Source organism: Dryobates pubescens, chromosome 2, assembly GCF_014839835.1.
Source record: "Dryobates pubescens isolate bDryPub1 chromosome 2, bDryPub1.pri, whole genome shotgun sequence".
In the NCBI taxonomy this organism is placed as follows: domain Eukaryota; kingdom Metazoa; phylum Chordata; class Aves; order Piciformes; family Picidae; genus Dryobates; species Dryobates pubescens.
Genome location: NC_071613.1, coordinates 23,228,869 through 23,245,971, shown reverse-complemented (window position 1 = coordinate 23,245,971; position 17,103 = coordinate 23,228,869). Strand labels below are relative to the sequence as shown.

The following is a 17,103-nucleotide window of genomic DNA, read 5'->3' as shown; positions in this document are numbered from 1 at the left end:
CTCAAGAGGTTGGATTGCCCAGATGTAGAAGACAGAGCTCAGCCAGTCCAGCACTAGCAAAGCAGTGCTCAAGCAGTGGCCCACAGCCTGTCCTGCCTGATGGGCAGTAGCAGTATAAAGGCTGTGCCTTTTGCTGTCCAGTGATGGGGGCATGGCAGGTGAGGGGGGAGAGTTGCAGCAGGACATTGCTTGCAAGCTGTGGGCTGTGGGCCACTGCTGGAGTGTCTCTTGCACTTAATTATGCCAGATACAGTGTGTGCTCTCTGAACTTAATTGCTGCATCTTGTGAGTAATGGTTACTAACAGCGAAGACATTAGTTTTATGGTGCTCTGACTTAAGTACTCACAGTTTTGTCCTGAATGATGTAGGTTTTCTCTGCATTTTTGTTTTAATAAAATATGCAAGATATGATCTTGCAGCTGTATGAAAAACTAAATGTGTATCTTAAAACATTTCTGTCTTTGTACGTAGCTCTGGTTTTGGGCTTTGGTCGAAGTGAGGAGAAACACCCTTTCTAGCTGCTGTATACACATGTGTGTGAGACAATAACAACTTAAGCACCTAAAACAAAATTTATGATGTTCTGCTTTTGCATACTGTCGTGTCCTCCCTTCCTGTAGGAAATGCACGTGTCTGCGTGATATTCTTAGTCTTTGCGAGTTGAGATTTAATGCTTTTTATGGGGCAGATGACTAATATTCTCTCTACTGAGTTTCCTTCTGTTGTAGTTTAACAGTCCTAATCGCTCAGCAAGATGGCTAATTCTGCTGTAGGTGTCTCTTTTTTTAAAAGTTCTATTTAATTTTCTACGTAAAAAAAGTTTTGTGCTTGTCTTCCTCAGCCCTCCTTGCTGTACAGTGATGCCCTGCCAGCCAGAAGTTACAGGGTTTGTTGTACTAATGCTCTAAACACAAATACCAAAGCCACTCACCTCCAGCCATGCATATGTTGTCTCTTACCTCTGTAGTTCCTATTGGGTCCATCTGTTTCACACTCTGGTGTCTGATTCATCTGAATGCACGTGTGCAATGCTGTTTGTACAGACCTGGATTTGCTGATCCTTCCTTTTATTCCCATTGGAACTGTGCAACCACTGGTGGTGTCATAGACTTCTCTCTGGAACAGAGATGGTTGTCTTCATTTTGATGTATTAGCTACAATATGCAGGACCAGGCCAGTGAGAGGCAACATCAATTCTTTCTGGTTGAGTAATAATTAACAAAAAAATATTAATTATTTTTTCCCCTTTAAGCCAGATTCCACCGTTCTTGATTGTACTTTAAAATGAACTTCTCAGCTTTTTTCTCAAAGCTTAAAGATAGCATTTTCTACTCTCCCTGTCTTTCCTGAGCCATACAGTTATATGCTGAGCTGTAAGCAACATTAAAACATAGATCTTCCTCCTCTTTTATTAATGTAGTAAACTGGCTAGTAAGTGATGTTCATCAGGTGTGAGTTTCCCCCCATATTGCCAGCACTGGAAATGAAGGTTAACCAGACTTGAAAAACTGAAGAATTGATGTAGCTGTTCTGTTGGTAGGCAACAAAAACTGTTGAACTGTTGATGGTTTGGAGGATGGCTAGAAATGCATGCCCATGTGGTGGACTCGAGGGAGTGTGTGTCCCATTTTGCACGTGTCTTATGGCGTTTCCCAGCTCACCGACGTCAGGTTGCATAAGGTCTTCACTTGCATGTTGCTTGTGGTTGCATATGGGAGATGTCCCTCTCCTTACACATACTGCTCATTCCCCAATGACCTTCACTCTGCACCTTGTGAACCTGTAATGTTCCAGATTGAAACCAGAAACTAGGTCTGCCAGTCCTGTTCTGACTCTGTCTTTTAATTGTAGGCGTCTGTGTATGACGAGAGCGTTTACAGTGGGAGTCGTCGGTATAGTGCCTCTAGTTCTCGTGCTGTAAGATGTTTTCTGCATTTCCCTGTTGTCTCTGTCATCCAGTAACCTGTGTGTATTTTCTGTGCTGAGGAGCATTTAAAATGGATTCTGGGATGTTCATAGCCTTCTGCTGGAGGCAGAATTACAAGCATTGTTTCTGTGAGGTTCCATGACATAGTAAGTGGTGATTTGTCTGCTGTCGTAATGGCTGGCCTCGCACTGGCTAGCAGTGACAGAGCCTGGTGCTAGCTTCTTGCCCCCTTGCAGTGGGGGGGGATTCAGCTCTGCCTTGCACCTTGAAAAGATGGTAGGTGGTACATAAAGTCTCTTTCTTCACTGAGAAGTCTTCTTTTGAAAACTGTGAACAATATAGTTTAAAAAAAAAAACCAAACAACAAAAAAACCCAAAACTGAACAACCAAACCCAAACACCAACAAAGCACAACAAGCACTTTCCCAGTGTTACATCATTAGCACTTCCCTGCTAGCATGGAGTAAGGGATTTTTGTGAATGCATGATGTGCTTGGCTTTGTTTCTAGGATTTATATCCATATTGATGTCTCAGGCAGCTTGTGACGAGATCTTCTCCTCGCGTGTGCTCCTGTGGGTGGAGGGCTCTGTCATTGATGGGGAGAGACAATATAAGGAATGATGATATAAACTGTTTCCTTTTGAAAGAGAAGCTGCAGGACTAGGTTTACAGATCAGAAGGCACAAAATGCCTTCATCTCTTCTCAGATGGGCCTCTGCTGCTCTTGTGTCTTCCTGGGGCAGGGGGAAGACCAGTCTCTTTTTTTTTTTTTTTTAATACTCTGCTCTGTGGACCCATTGCTTGTTCTCTCACTGAACTCCTTCACTGATTACCAGAAAACCCAAATAAACAAAAAAGTACCCACAATGAAAAAAGACAACACCTAACACCATAACAAAAGCCTCAAGACAAAGCATTAATGTTAATTGAACCTTAAAAGTTACTACTTCACTAGCTTGGAGCAGGAAACCTTTCAAGGATGTTTACTAAGCAATTGCTTATTTTTAATGGGCTATTCCATCCCTTTGCACTCACACTAGTTCACTAGTTTGGCTGTGTATCTGGTTGCTACTGATGCTAAGATGCAAGTTACTTTTTGTCTCACAATTGTGCCTTTTCTTCATTTGGCTGCCCTGGAAAATGTATCGATATTTATCCATTTGGATTGCTGTGAGAGCAGTTTAGTGAATTTGCCACTAAACCTGCAGTGGGCCAGTGGTACAGGCTGACAGCCCTTTGTACAAGATACCTTCTTTTGTTTGAGCTAAGTCTCTCAGAGTTCCAGATGATAAACTTCTGCTCTTGGGAGAAATCATTTACAGTGGGCTCTGAGCCCAAATGCTGTTGACAGATCTTTGTTAATAGCTTGAGCAGTGAACACTGAATAAGAGGCCAGTGATTGTTCCCCTTCCTCCATCCCCATGCCACCCTGTGCCACAGATATTTGGAAGCCTGGGTATAACCCAGCCCTTCCAGTTCCTGTTGCACAGTTGCCTGTATTAATGAGAGTTGAATTACAAGCTTTCTGCTTCAAAGGGAATGGCTTTGTCACAGTTGCAGTTAGCTGTGGTTATCTTAAGGTCTCCAAACCTCATAGCACTTTTAACGTGTAGAGGGTAGACCATTTGGGTAGCTGTTCCCAAAGAATGTTTTTGGATGATCAGGTGACATGGGAGTGCAGGGGGCAAGGCCTCACTTGGTCTTAGCCAGCTAAACAAGTGACACTTGCTTCCATGTTCTGTCCTGCAGAATAAATAGGTTCCAATAATATGGGACCCCTCAGCAATTTATATTCTTTTTCCTTGTCATGTGTTTTAGGTTTATTTAACATCCTTAACATCCTTAGGCATAAACCACCAGTGATGACACAAGGCTTCTGTGCTAGAACTACGTAATAAGAAAACAAAATCTAAATGCTTACTTTGGTGGCTTTTTTTTTTTTACTTAGGAATTGAAAGGGCTGTGCTTGAAAAGTTTTGTAAACTGTGCAGCTCAGTTTTGCATATTCTCATCTCTGAAATGGCACTCAATAGTTCAGGTGTATGAAGCCAGTGTCACTTCATGTAAGACATCTGAGGACACAGCTTGGTCACATTCTGCCCTGCTTCTCAGGCTTGCTGATGGCTGTGTGCCTTAGACAGTAATACTTTGTGGTTAGCAACTAAGCTTATGGTTGTACTGTAGCTGGGGTTATTTCCAGCATTACCCTCTTAGCATTTATTAGTATTATAAGCTTAATTTTTATTTAATACTGTGTCACTTTGTTAGCATGAGTAATGCTGAAACAGTCCTCCAGTAGCTTGGTGAAGACCAGGCTGTCTGTGTAGTTGAGGAGTCCAGGGCACTCCTGCAGTGGCCAGGTAACTTAACAGAAGAAATCTTAGAAAATGACAGAGTACAGGTAGCTCAAAAGTAGGCTAATTCTTTAGTGGGTTTTGTACCTGAGAAACAGGCTTAAGTGCCTATAAAATAAACTCACAAAGGTCATTGGCAGCATTGTCTGAGCTGCTGAGAGGAGCAGCTCCTAATGCTTGTTCCAGTCCCTCAGCTGTCTCTGGCCTTGCACTGGTACAAGCTTTTGCACGTGAAAGTTGACAGACTCGAGTGCCCTTTTACAAAGGCCATGTTTGCAGTAGGAAAGATACCATATCTGATAAACCTCAGGCTTCTGTAATTCCTTTATGTTCTGAATGTATCAAAACTCCCTTTTACATATATACCTGTATGCCTATCTATAAAATACACCTACATACAAGGTTGACTGTGAAGCTGCTACACTGAAATCTGTGAAAACAGAGGGAATTAAGTCTAAACTGCAGTCCCAGTGTAAGTTTTAGTTCTGTTTCCCCAACACTTTAAACTTTCATTTCCCTTCTCTACTTGCACTGCATTGTAACCTCTGGAAATACAGCAGCATAGACACATTATTTGTCCTCATCAGCAACAAGTCAGCCCTGTTGTTCTGCATCACTAGTTAGATGTTTGCTTTTAAGGACAAAAATACTTTCTTTGGCAGGAGATGAGAACTGCAGGTGCTGGAAAAGCAGGAGAGATCTCAGTCTCTGAGATAGTCTCAGTTTTCACTTTAATCACTGCATAAATGGATGTTTCTTGCTTTGGCCTGTGGAACATGGATTCATTTTATCTGCATACAATGTTAGAAGCATAGGGGAAAAGGCTTACCAGAGAACCTCAGAGCTCTTAAGAAGTAGTAGGATTGAGCCTTTTGTATAGAGATGTTTACTTGTGGCTGGTATCTTGAGCTGTATAAAGAAAGCATCCTGTTGTTCTAAGAACTGAATCAAAATCTGCTTGGCCCATCAACTGGAATTACTGCTTGCCTTAATTTGTACAGTACCAGTTGAGATGTCTGTTCTCTGACTTTCACTGCTGTTCCTTTGTCCAGCTGCATGTCACCGTTTTCCTAACTAACTGCTGATGTATTGCTCTGAATCCTCTCTCGCTTCCCTTCCTAGTTCTAATGCATTTCTTTTTTCTCTGCTTGCTGTTCTTGGTTTCCCTGTGGCAGCCTTCTGAGTACAGCTGTTACCTTGGTTCGGGATCTCGGGCATCGTCAAGAGCCAGCTCTGCTCGGGCCAGTCCAGTGGTGAGCTCTTCCTATTTTTCTTTCTCCCTGAACTGTTTAATTCCTCTGTTCTTCAGGGTCTTTTTTTTCTTTTCTTTTTCTTTTCATACAAAGAGGTCACTGTCTCTTATGAGACTGTTCCTTATGCTATTAATGGGACATTCTAGACAACACTTAAGAGAAAGAACAGGTGAACCAGATGGGAAGTTACAGAACTGAAGTAGTTTCTATGCAGATATATGTGGTTTTAGAATAGGAATTACACTTTCAAGTCACATGACAGGGCCATGACAATGATGATGAGAGGCTAGAGCACCTCTTCTATGAGGACAGGCTGAGTTAGTTGTGCCTTCCAATATCTGAAGGGGACTTACAAGAAAGCTGGTGAAGGACTTTCTAGGGCGTTGGGTAATGATAGGACTAGGGGGAATGCTCCCAAGCTAGAGGGGGGTAGATTGAGATTAGACATGAGGAAGAAGTTCTTCGCTATGAGGGTGGTGAGATGCTGGAACAGGTTGCCCAGGGAGGTGGTGGAAACTCCATCCCTGGATGTTTTTAAGGAGAGGCTGGATGTGGCTCTGGACAGCCTGATCTAGTGGAGGGTGTCCCTGCCCATGGCATGAGGGTTGGAACTAGATGGTCGTTGGGGTCCCTTCCAGCCCTGACAATTCTGTGATTTTTTCAGAGTTGGGCATAGAGCACATTGGCAGGGGCATTGTGTAGAAGGCTGGGTTGTTGATGCTAATGTCACATCTCCTTTGATTATTAAAAGCAGGAAACCCTAATCTCACTGCAGCATTCAAGTAGTGTAGTTGCACTGCATTGAGCAGGATGTTGATAGTGTGTTTGCTGCAAAGCTGCAGGGCTATCCAGAGGTTGGATCTGAACATATCTGTAGGACTGTAGGTGACTGGTCACTGCAGAGTCTTTAGCATGGTGAGGTACTAGAGGCTTATGTGTGTACCCAGAATGTCTAGTATCATGACCTCCCCAAGCAGTCACGGACTGAAAGCCTTAAATGCCAAAGGCAACTATAGTTGATCAATACAAGATTTCTTCCCCTGCTTTTTACACATATAATTGTCTTCTGTTTTTTCATATGCATATTGCTTTCTCTTTGTGATTGTTCTGTTTAGGTGTTTACAACTCTCACTTTCTCTCCTGCTTAATTTCAGAGCAAGTAGCTGGTGAGACTGGCAGAGTGCAGTAGTATGTCACTTAGAGGAAATGTACAGCTTACATTAGTCTGTAACAAAATTAATCTTCCACAGAGAGTGAGTTCTGAAGTGTTGTGTGAAGTTTCAGTAAGCTGACTTTGCCTCATGGAAGCATTCCTGCTAGGGAGGTTTTCATGCACTCGTTCTTCTGGGATCTGTCATATATTACTTACCACATCCTCAAGATACTAAGAGATGTGAAGGCTGATACTATAAATTGACACACACAATGTGCTTCTTTAGTCATAACATCCTATTGCCTTTGTTACTTTGCTGAGGCCTTAAACTTAACTGCTGTAAATGTTGCCTTAAGGACTAATTAAAAAGGGTAGTCAAAGAAGCTACCACAGCTTGCAACATGGTAAACTATGACGTGTTTGGAGCGTTCCTCTTCAGTAAACCCCCACAGTCTGCAGGAAGGAATTGCTTTGTGTTTGATGGCCCCTATCACGCTGCTTCCCCCTTCAAAGGCAGCCTGTCATGTGAAAGTCGGTGCTCTGCAGGGTTTTTCTCTCAGTTAGTACAGTAGTGCAGTGCATCTGCATCCTAGTGGGAAAGGTACCTCAACTGTCCATATAGGGTTACTTCTTGTCATCAGGCAGGGAACAGACAGGTCATTTGACCATCACACACAGTCTCAAGCTGTGCCAGGGGAGATTTAAGCTGGATGTTAGGAACACATTCTTCACAGAAAGAGTGATTTGCCGTTGGAATGGGCTGCCCAGGGAGGTGGTGGAGTCACCATCACTGGAAGTGTTTAACAAGAGACTGGATGAGGCACTCAGTGCCATGGTTTAGTTGATTAGATGGTGTTGGGTGATAGGTTGGACTTGATGATCTCAAAGGTCTTTTCCAACCTGGTTAATTTGGTATTCTGTTTTGTTTTTTTTCACTGAGCTCTCCTTCAGAGTGAGAAAGAGCTGAATAAACTGGTTGAAGCAAAAGAAAACAGAACTGACAGAAGAGAGCTATGTGCTCAGAAGTATTGCTGTTTCTTAAAAACAAGGGAACAAACATCCACTTTCTACAATTTATAATTTTTTTTTTTGTTAAAGAAAAAGGATTTTAATCAGAAATGTATTTCATCATTATGATTATCTGTCATAGAATCATTAAGGTTGCATAAGATCATCAAATCCAACTGTCAAACCAACACTATCATGACCACTAAACCATGTCCCAAAGTATCAAGTGTGCATGGTGTTTGAACACCTCCAGGGATGCTAACTCCTCCATTTCCTTGGGCAGCTTATTCCTTGAATAGTCCTTGAATCTGAATCCCTGAGCTCTGAGTTCTTGAAGTATATATCTTACATTAGTAATACTTTTTGAATGGCTTTGCAAACTGAATTTTAATTATCCCCAAAGCAAGGAAAAAAAAAAAACCAACACTCAGAATTCCACTATAAAGTTCTTAAAGTGTTAAGAATTTGGTTGCCATACATTCATCTTGCTTTCCTTTATGTCTTTCTTGTATGCAGTCTGAGTCATTTGTGTAAGTTGTTTACAGTAATCACAGAGTGCAGCTTGCCCCTTCTGGGAGCTGTAGGGGATTTTTTGTCTTTTCCTGCTCTGCTGACACTTGGGACTGTTTGTATGCAAGTGGCTGGGGATGGTTAGCTGTGTCAGCACCGACATGGAGAGGTGCCAAGCTGAATCTGCCCTGCAAGGAGATAATGGGCACATTTCAATTTCTTTTTCTTTTTAATTAGTGCTTTATTGCAGGGTGTGAAGAGCTTCCGTTATGTTTGTGGCCTTGAAGAAGAGCTGGGAGTTATTGCTGTAGGTCTAAAAGGGACCACTGCAGGGGCTTTGCTTCTGCTAATGCAAGGCAGCTCAAGCCTTGTTAATGGGGTAACTTTTATGTTAAAGTTCCAGTTATGACACAGGGGCTTTTTTTCCCCCTTTTTTCTGTATTAAACAGACAATCCCTTTTCCTTTAAATCACAATAAGGAATCACTGGCCTTCCCTTTTACTAACAGAGGTTTTAAGGTATTTTGATAACATTTCCAGCTGTATACTTGATCCAGGCAGTAAAGATGTTGAAATAAAGCCCTGTCTTCTCAGCAGGCTTAGCAGTGTATTGCTTTTACTTGTTCAGTCCTGAAATGTCATCTGCTTGGACTCCCTAAAGGAAGAATAAAGATTTCCATGGATGATGGTGATAACTTGTGAGAGGGGAAAAAGTGGTTGTTTTTATCTGTATGGGTAGTCTACATTAGAAGTGGTTTTGAATATTCCTATCCCCCAAAATGGAGATTTTCCCTGCCTTTAAAGTGTCCTCTGGCATTTACAGACATAAAGATCTGATTCAAAGTTTATTTTTCAATTGGCTGGTGGAGGAGGAAGGAAAGGGGAGTACCTGTGGGTTGAAAAGCTGAGTTTCTAGCATGCTTATGTCGCTCAAGAGTGTGATAGTTTACAAAATCCACGTGCTGTAATCATGAGTGCTTAACACTGAAGTTAAATATGATTTTTCTTATGACTATGGGTGTTACTAGGCAGAAAACCAAAACTAAACTGTTCCCAAGTCTCACTGTCATGAGAAGTAACATGTTGCATTAAGAATGGAGAATGATTGCCTTTTGAAATTGAAGCGTCCACTATCTCGTCACTTTAGCCCTTAAATCTGTTTCTCAGAACTGAACTTTGTTTCCCCCTTCTATTGCTGTTCGTTAAACAGTTCTCGAAAAGCAACAGTAGTTTTCCTGCGGCACATGGCTTTGCCAACTTGTGTTCTCGTTTGTGTCATCACGTTTGTAACACACCAAAAGCCAGGAGCTTACTTAAACGCAACAGGAATGTTTATTTGTCTTCGTATTTAAATTTAAGAATTCACCATATCCATATGAAGTTTGCTATTATTGTTTTTAGGCATGCTTCTCAAGTGCCCTGGAGGGAGTATGCAGTCCTCAGGCAATACATTAATGCACATTGGTGAATAGCGTCCCCCCACCACCATTTGAAGAAGCTTATCATGTCCTCACAGAAAAAAAATAATTAAGAAAGTCAGTCTTAATTTTCATGGAACAGTTATCAGTGTGCTCAAGCTTTGCCTTCGCTACACTTGAAGATTTAGGGTAGGCTTGTCTCCTAACCTGGCCACTGACAGTCTGGGTGTGCTTTCAGCCCCTCTGGGGTGAGGATTTGCTGCAGTGCTAACTTGCATTTCAGAGCCTGATAAGTTTGTTTAAGCAATGACGTTTGGCATAACACTCATTCCTGAGTGAGGATACTTCTGACAAATCCACTTTAGATCTGACAAAGTTCAGCACTGGTTTTCCCCTGCTGACTTTTAAAAGCTTATTGCTAATTGCTGGTGTTAAGGTGGCTCACATTGGAAAACCACGCAGGAGCTCTCTGTGCTGCTGCCAGCCCAAGCCCAGCTGACCAGACTGGTAAGATGGGGTTTGTAGGAGGGGTTATAATTACTTCAGTACTTCTGGGGTTTGATTCCAGTTGTTGTAGATACCATGCTGTTTTCTTCAGTGTGGGCATTATTTCCATTTTGAACTGTGCTGTACTACTTTAAGAGCAGGAAATTATCTTAATTTGATTTGTCATACAAGGGGAAGGAAAAAAACCAAGAAATGTTGAGGAAGCTGATCTAAGTGCAAGATCTTAGATGAAGCTGAGCAGTGTCAGCCACATACTGAACAGGCTGAAATTTTTCTCATACCTGAGCGTGGTCTGCAGCAAGCCTTTCAGATTTCCCTTCTTCACTACCCTTTGGTTAGGAGGCTGGAAGCTGGAAATTTTGACTTAATTTCTTCCATTGGTTTAAAGTCCTCTGTAGTTGTAGCTGGGATCTAATGTTTTTACTGTCCCAGGGGCTCTAGTCTTTTCAGTAGGTGTTGAAAAGTCATCTTCTTGGATGCACTGTGATAATGGTGCAGGGGCTCTAATTTTGCCCTGAGCACTAGGTGCTGATAATGAGCTTCAAGAGTTAGCCTGCTAGCTGACTGCAGAATGGAGAGAAGTACTTTTCCAAACATTTTAGTATGATGTTTTTATTGTCAATAAAAAACAGGCAATATATCCATGTACAGACTTGTGGGATGATTTTGCTCTTGTTAAGTTTCCAGCTGCAGTAAGCCTCTGATACTGCTGACATTTTTGTAACATGGCCCTGGATTTATTCGGAAATCTGTCAGAAGAGGCTGAACTCTGATCTCACTGTGCTTATTGTGCAGAGAGCAACCTATTCCCTTTGCCAAAACAAAGATGTGTGTGCTGGAGCTCCTCCGAAAATTACTTCCTTTTCCTGCTTTTTTATGCACTAAAGTACAAATTACCCAAATTGGTGGCGAACAGGAAGGTAATCCCTGATTAGAGACAGAGCTGTTCCATTGCAGACATTAAAAAATGGTGCAAGGTGCTAGAAATTAAAGGTCTGGTATCATGAGGTGAATTCCTCCTTAGATCTCTTCTTCAGCATGTGTTCTGTTAATCCTTTATATTTGTATGTGGAAAAATCCCAAAGCCAGTATATCTGTATGAAAAGCGAGCCTGAGTGTAGTAGTGGGAAGGTGGAGAGGCTGTTTTCATTCTGTTTCATCATTGCAGTAATCTTTACTGAATGGCAGTATGGAAGGTAACTATTCTGGGCAAGAATTTTTGTGCAGCTTCAAATAAAAATAAACATTCTCTTCTGACCTTTCTCTATTTGATTTCTTACTGGATCAAATGCCAAAAAGCTTGCTAAAGACCGGGTGAATGCTGAAAGCAACCTGGAGTTCCCTCTGGTGGCTGACTGCTGCTGGAAGGCACGATTTATCTTGATGAGGGAGTGATACTGTGAATACATTCATCTAGAGATGAGCAGAATGAAAAAACTGTATAGAAGATTAACCTAAAATAGACTTCTGTCTTTCTACAAGGAGCTCTTCACAGCTTTGGGTGTATCACTGACACAACCATAAAATGAGATGCTGCTTGTTTCAGACTGATTTTTAGCTTAGCAAAGTGTTGTGTAGCAGGAGGCATCTTTGTAATGAAAGGGACACTATTTGAAGAGTGAGGAATGGGATTTTCTCAAAACAGATTGAATTTGTAGATGGTGATAATTCCATTAAATTGGCAGTGGTAATTAACAATTCTGAGGAGAAAATGCTCGAAGTATTCTGTTCATGGCACCAAACAGATGTGCATGAGCATCACTAGGGAAAATGAAATCACCTGTATTTGTTTTTTAAGCCACCTCAATTTCAGAAGTTACTCAATAGCTTTAATTATTAAAAGATTATGCCACCTTAGAGAATTGTTAAAGATTGTTTTGCAATAAGTGTGTAGCAACTTTCACAGGTGTGGTTATGAGTGCTTGCATTAGAAATGTACACCACATGCACATCTCTCACCACATTGTCTTCAACATTTTCCCCTTTGTAAATGGAAGCCTTTATTTGACTCATGTGATGCATCATGAAAACAGAATATTAATATTTGCTCCATTCTTCATCCTATTAAAAACTGAGATTGCACATGGCTTCAGCAAATGAAGAACATTCTGCAAATGGCTTAGAGGAAAATAACACTTTTGAGATGTGCCCTGAACCCAGAAGGTAGACTTCATAAAAGGCCGTATGCAAATTTCTGGAGGTAGATTTGTGTCTGTGTGCACTAAACTTTGGTAAAATGCCAGTATTTACACTGCCACAATTGTCTTGATAAACAACAAAGTAGTGTTCAGCCCAACTAGAAGGCTGCCAAGTCCACCACTTGGGACTGTCTGGCATGCAAATAATAGGCTGTTTGCAAAAGTCAGTCCATCTTGTCAGTCTGAAGTATCTGCCTTCATTAGTAACCTTCTCTTACTGCATCCAAATTCACAGGTTTTTGTATCTGTTTCCCCCTGAGTACTTTGTCTATTCAGTGTCTTTTCAAAGTTTATTTCTAGTATTTCAAGTCTGGCTTATTTTACTTTGAAACCTTTGTCTGCTAGTAACAGAGAATTTCTGATATGAGATGTGTTGTCAGTGTAAAAAGCTGTGGAATGTACTCCTCACACACACACACCCCTGCCAATAGTGAATAATGACAAAACACTTGAGTTTTAAATTTCTGCCCTTGTGAACTTGTATATTTTGTTTGGTTTCAGAGCAGGAAAAAGTTGATAGGATGGTTGCCATCAAGGTAAAAAAAGATGCTACTCAGGTTTGATGTGGGGTTTGCTCTGTAACTTTGTTTTAAGCATTTAAGCTGCCCCTATCCATCACAATTTTTTGTACTCCTCAATGCTTCTTTGGCTCTGTTTTGTTTCTTTTAGACTAGATTTAGCACAGGATCTCTCTTTTGAATGAATACATTCCAGTGAAGTACTGAAACCATGAAAGAGCTGTTTATTTAGACTTTGAACCTGTAACCTGGTATTTGACTTGAGGGTCAGTTTTTGTAGTCTCATCCTTACTTGGACCTTTGCTTGAAGCCAGTCACCTTTTGTCTTGAGCAGACATACTTAGCAGAGGTCTAGAGCTTTGGATTATTCCCTCCACCCCCACCCCCACCCCTCCACCTCTTGTTCCTTAGGGAGCAGTGCAGACCCAGTACAAGTCAAACTTGGTATCTTGCTTTGTGGAATGGGGGATGACGCATTGGCAGGCTACAGAGGCAGCCTATTTTTGCATTAAGGTCCGTTACAAAAGAGTGATGTCAAGAAGTTTTCTTGGGCTGGAATTCATTTACTTAAGTAAATGGCTATTTGGGGTTCATTTGAGGCATATCTGTAGCTTGTTCTAAAGTAAATAGGAGTAGCTGCATATGTATACAGCTGCTGTGCTGACAACTATTTATATGTCCAGGTAAAGATACCTGGAGCTTTAAGTTCATGCCCATGTAGGTCTTTGTATTCTTGCATTGTTAACTCTAGACTGAGAGCTGTCTTCATATCTAAGACATTGTGAATATGTGGGGGGAGAAAAGTATTTGTGTCATATTTGATAGACTAAATAAAGGGGGTTTGTTAGTAAGTATATTACACTTAATAATGTAGTGCTGAAAAATTGGTAAGTGTACTGTCCAGCCATGTCCCCTGAGATGCCAGCAAGGATGCCACTGGTCTGAGTAAGCTGGCTGCTCTTTGAATGGATAAAAATTGCTAATGGAAAGCCTTTTACAAGAATTCCCTTTCTGATATCCTACTGCTTTCACTTTCCCTTTTATTATATAATAATTCCTTCTACATTTTTGTTTTACAGATTGAGGAAAGGCCAGAAAAAGACTTCGAGAAGGTAAGAAGGAGCTTCTGAATTATTCTGCCAATAGAACTTTCTTTATGTTCTTCTTGGTAGGTAGAACTTGCTGAGAGTGCACAGAAACCACCTAGAAAATCCACTGTGGGGCAAAACTTTGAATTACTCAAGCCCTCTACTATTACATTTTTAAAGACAGATTTGTAAACCACTATGGTTATTCAGAGGTTAAGTAGTTGACCTTCAATAACAGCTTGCTGAAATTGCTTTAGGCTAAACCACGTGAACACTGGCTTTGTTTATAAGATTTTAATTACAGTATTACATAAAAATAAATAAAGAACAAGAGAGGTGGATACCACAGTACTGAGAAATTGGCTTAATGCAGAGCCCTTACTACAGTAAAACAGTTAATGCAGCTACTGCTGCAGAACAGACAAACATCCATGAAAGGAGAGGAACTTGAAGGGTAGTCAGAAGCATTCACAATATGCATTAACTGCGAGTCTGATTTAGAATTGCAGTTAGAGACTAAGCCATGCAAACTCCAGTTTCAGTGGAGTTTAAATACATCCAATTAGCCTTTTCTCATTATTTTCCATTGTTAAATCTTGATGTTTTGATTTTTTCTTCTTTGCATGATTTAGAAGTGTCATGATTGGTATAATGTGTGTGTTTGAAAAGAACAAAAAAAACCCCAAAGAAACCAAACAGTACATCCTTCAAAAACCAAACTACAAACACACCACATACCTAGAAAAAAAGCTGATAACCGTTTCTACCTCTGTGGTCGTCGTAGGGAGCACGCACTGTTTCAAGTTTGTCAGCAGCCACCTTAGCTTCTCTGGGTGGGACTTCCTCACGAAGAGGCAGTGGGGATACCTCCATCTCAGCTGACACAGAGGCATCTATTAGAGAAATTAAGGTAAGAAATACTTAAAACTAGCATAAATTAGAATCTGTTTCTTAACAACGCCTCTTTGGATCAGAATATTTTTATATGCTGCATTTGACAAACTCATAACCTATAAGATTACTTGAAAGTGGTGATGATATTCCCATGACTGACTATAGGATCATTAAGGTTGGGAAAGACCTCCAAGATCATCAAGTCTGACTGTTAATCTGACACTCCCAAGTCTATCACTAAACCATGCCCTTAAGTGCCACATTTACAAGCTTTTTTAACACTTCCAGGGATGATTATTCCACCACTTCCCTGGGCAGCCCGTTCCAGTGCTTAACCACTCTTTCAATAAAGAACTTTTTCTTAACACCTAGTCTAAGCCTTCTCTGGCACAACTTCAGACTGTTTCCTCTCATCCTATTGCTTGTTACCTGGGAGAAGATGCCACCTTCTCCCATATAGAAATTGGAATTAATTGTCTGGGACCTACAGACTAATACTACCTAGGAATTTCCTTCATGTTATTATTAAATAGATTCATATAATTCTGAGGATATTATAAAATATGCTTTAGACTTCTTTCCCAAAATGAAACTCTCTTGTCTCCCCCTTTTGGCAGTTCTGCCACAATGAATTGTGTGCTGCAAATGAAAAGCGAGGAGGGTAGGTTTAGACTATATACTGGGAAGAAATTCTTTACAATAAGAGTGGTGAGACAGTGAAACAGGTTGCCCAGGGAGGTTGTGGATGCCTCCTCCCTGAGGTTTTCAAGGACAGGCTGGATGAGGCCTTGAACAATCTAGTTCAGTGGAGGGTGTCCCTGACAATGCCGGGGGGAATGGAACTAGACGATTGTCAAGGTGCCTTCCAACGCAAACCATTCTATGAATTTTAGACACTAGCTCCCCAGCAGCATCTCTCTATTGCAGAAATATTTGTGTGAGGTCCTATCAGACTGATCATAACAGAGAGACACATCTCATCCTAACCTGATGAAGTAGAAGTGATCTCAGTATAAAATACATAGAATAGAATAGAATACATAGAATAAACCAGGTTGGAAGAGACCTTCAAGATCATCGCGTCCAACCCATCAACCAATCCAACACCGCCTAAGCAACTAACCCACAGCACCAAGTACCCCGTCAAGTCTTCTCCTAAAAACCTCCAGTGATGGCGACTCCACCACCTCCCCAGGCAGCCCATTCCAATGTGCAATCACTCTTTCTGTATAGAACTTTTTTCTAACATCCAGCCTGAATCTCCCCTGGCGCAGCCTGAGACTGTGTCCTCTTGTTCTGGTACTGCTTGCCTGGGAGAAGAGACCAACATCCGTCTGTCTACAACCTCCCTTCAGGTAGTTGTAGAGAGTATAGCACAGTGATGGGACTTGCTGGATGCTCCTTTGGGGAGATGGCTGTATTTTGTAATCCATGATTCCATCAAGTTGGACATGTTTGACTAGCAAAGAGTTCTGCAATTCTGTCACTTCTATCACTGCATGCTGGCTGGAGGAGTCCACAGCTAAATTGTTTTTTGTGGTCTTTTAATGCTCCATTGTGAAAACTGTTTTAAAATGTGGAATCTGAACACTTTTAACTTCCATGCAAACAACTTTCAACTCTTCTGAAATTATAGCAAGTTAAAACATCTGGAATTTCTGTTAAGGCCTAAGCTACAGGCAGGTCTGTCCATGTTTCAGCTCTGTAAACCAGCTGAAAGATAGCCCTTTTCTGGTGACCAAGGACAGAAGAGGAGAGAGACTGTGAAACAGGACTGGCAATTAAATTTAATGTGATGGATGTTTTTCATACAGTCTTTCCTACACCTCTAGTATAGCCTGGATTTCAGGATTGCTTTGGCAGCCCTTAATTCCAGAATTCCCCAAAGAGGGTGATAGTCAGGGAAAGAGGTAGGTAAGGGCTATGTGGCTGGGTTGGAGGCTTTAGTGCTGGGTCTGCATCTTGTCCTTACCATTGAAGATGCCATTTTCTCCAGTCAAGGAGAGCAGAATTATTATAAATGTCTAACCAAGAAATTTTGTCATCCCGCAAGATTTTGGATTAGGATCAGACACCTTAACCTGTGTGGTAGTAATACTTAAATAAAAGTTTTAAGTACTTTGTTTTTCCCTCTCAGCTATGCATTTGTCAGTTAGTTTCAGTGGCATCATGCAACTTTCTCACCATTTCCTTCAGGATATCTATGAGTTAAAGGACCAGATTCAGGATGTAGAAGGCAGATACATGCAGGGACTGAAAGAAATGAAGGTACTG

The 17,103-nt window shown here is 41.2% G+C and overlaps 1 protein-coding gene across 13 annotated transcripts in view; it reads left to right on the top strand.

Moving 5' to 3' along the window:
* LRRFIP1 (LRR binding FLII interacting protein 1) overlaps nt 1-17,103 on the top strand; it is a 121,957-nt gene that overhangs the window by 84,647 nt on the left and 20,207 nt on the right. For 11 of the 13 annotated variants that reach the window (XM_054171952.1, XM_054171972.1, XM_054171945.1 and 8 more), the window contains 5 exons: nt 1,853-1,918; nt 5,459-5,536; nt 13,927-13,959; nt 14,720-14,845; nt 17,026-17,097. In XM_054171952.1, the coding sequence (XP_054027927.1) occupies nt 1,853-1,918; nt 5,459-5,536; nt 13,927-13,959; nt 14,720-14,845; nt 17,026-17,097 (375 nt within the window). The remainder of the gene's footprint in view (nt 1-1,852; nt 1,919-5,458; nt 5,537-13,926; nt 13,960-14,719; nt 14,846-17,025; nt 17,098-17,103) is intronic. The other 2 variants (XM_054171957.1, XM_054171966.1) reach the window with 1 other exon arrangement.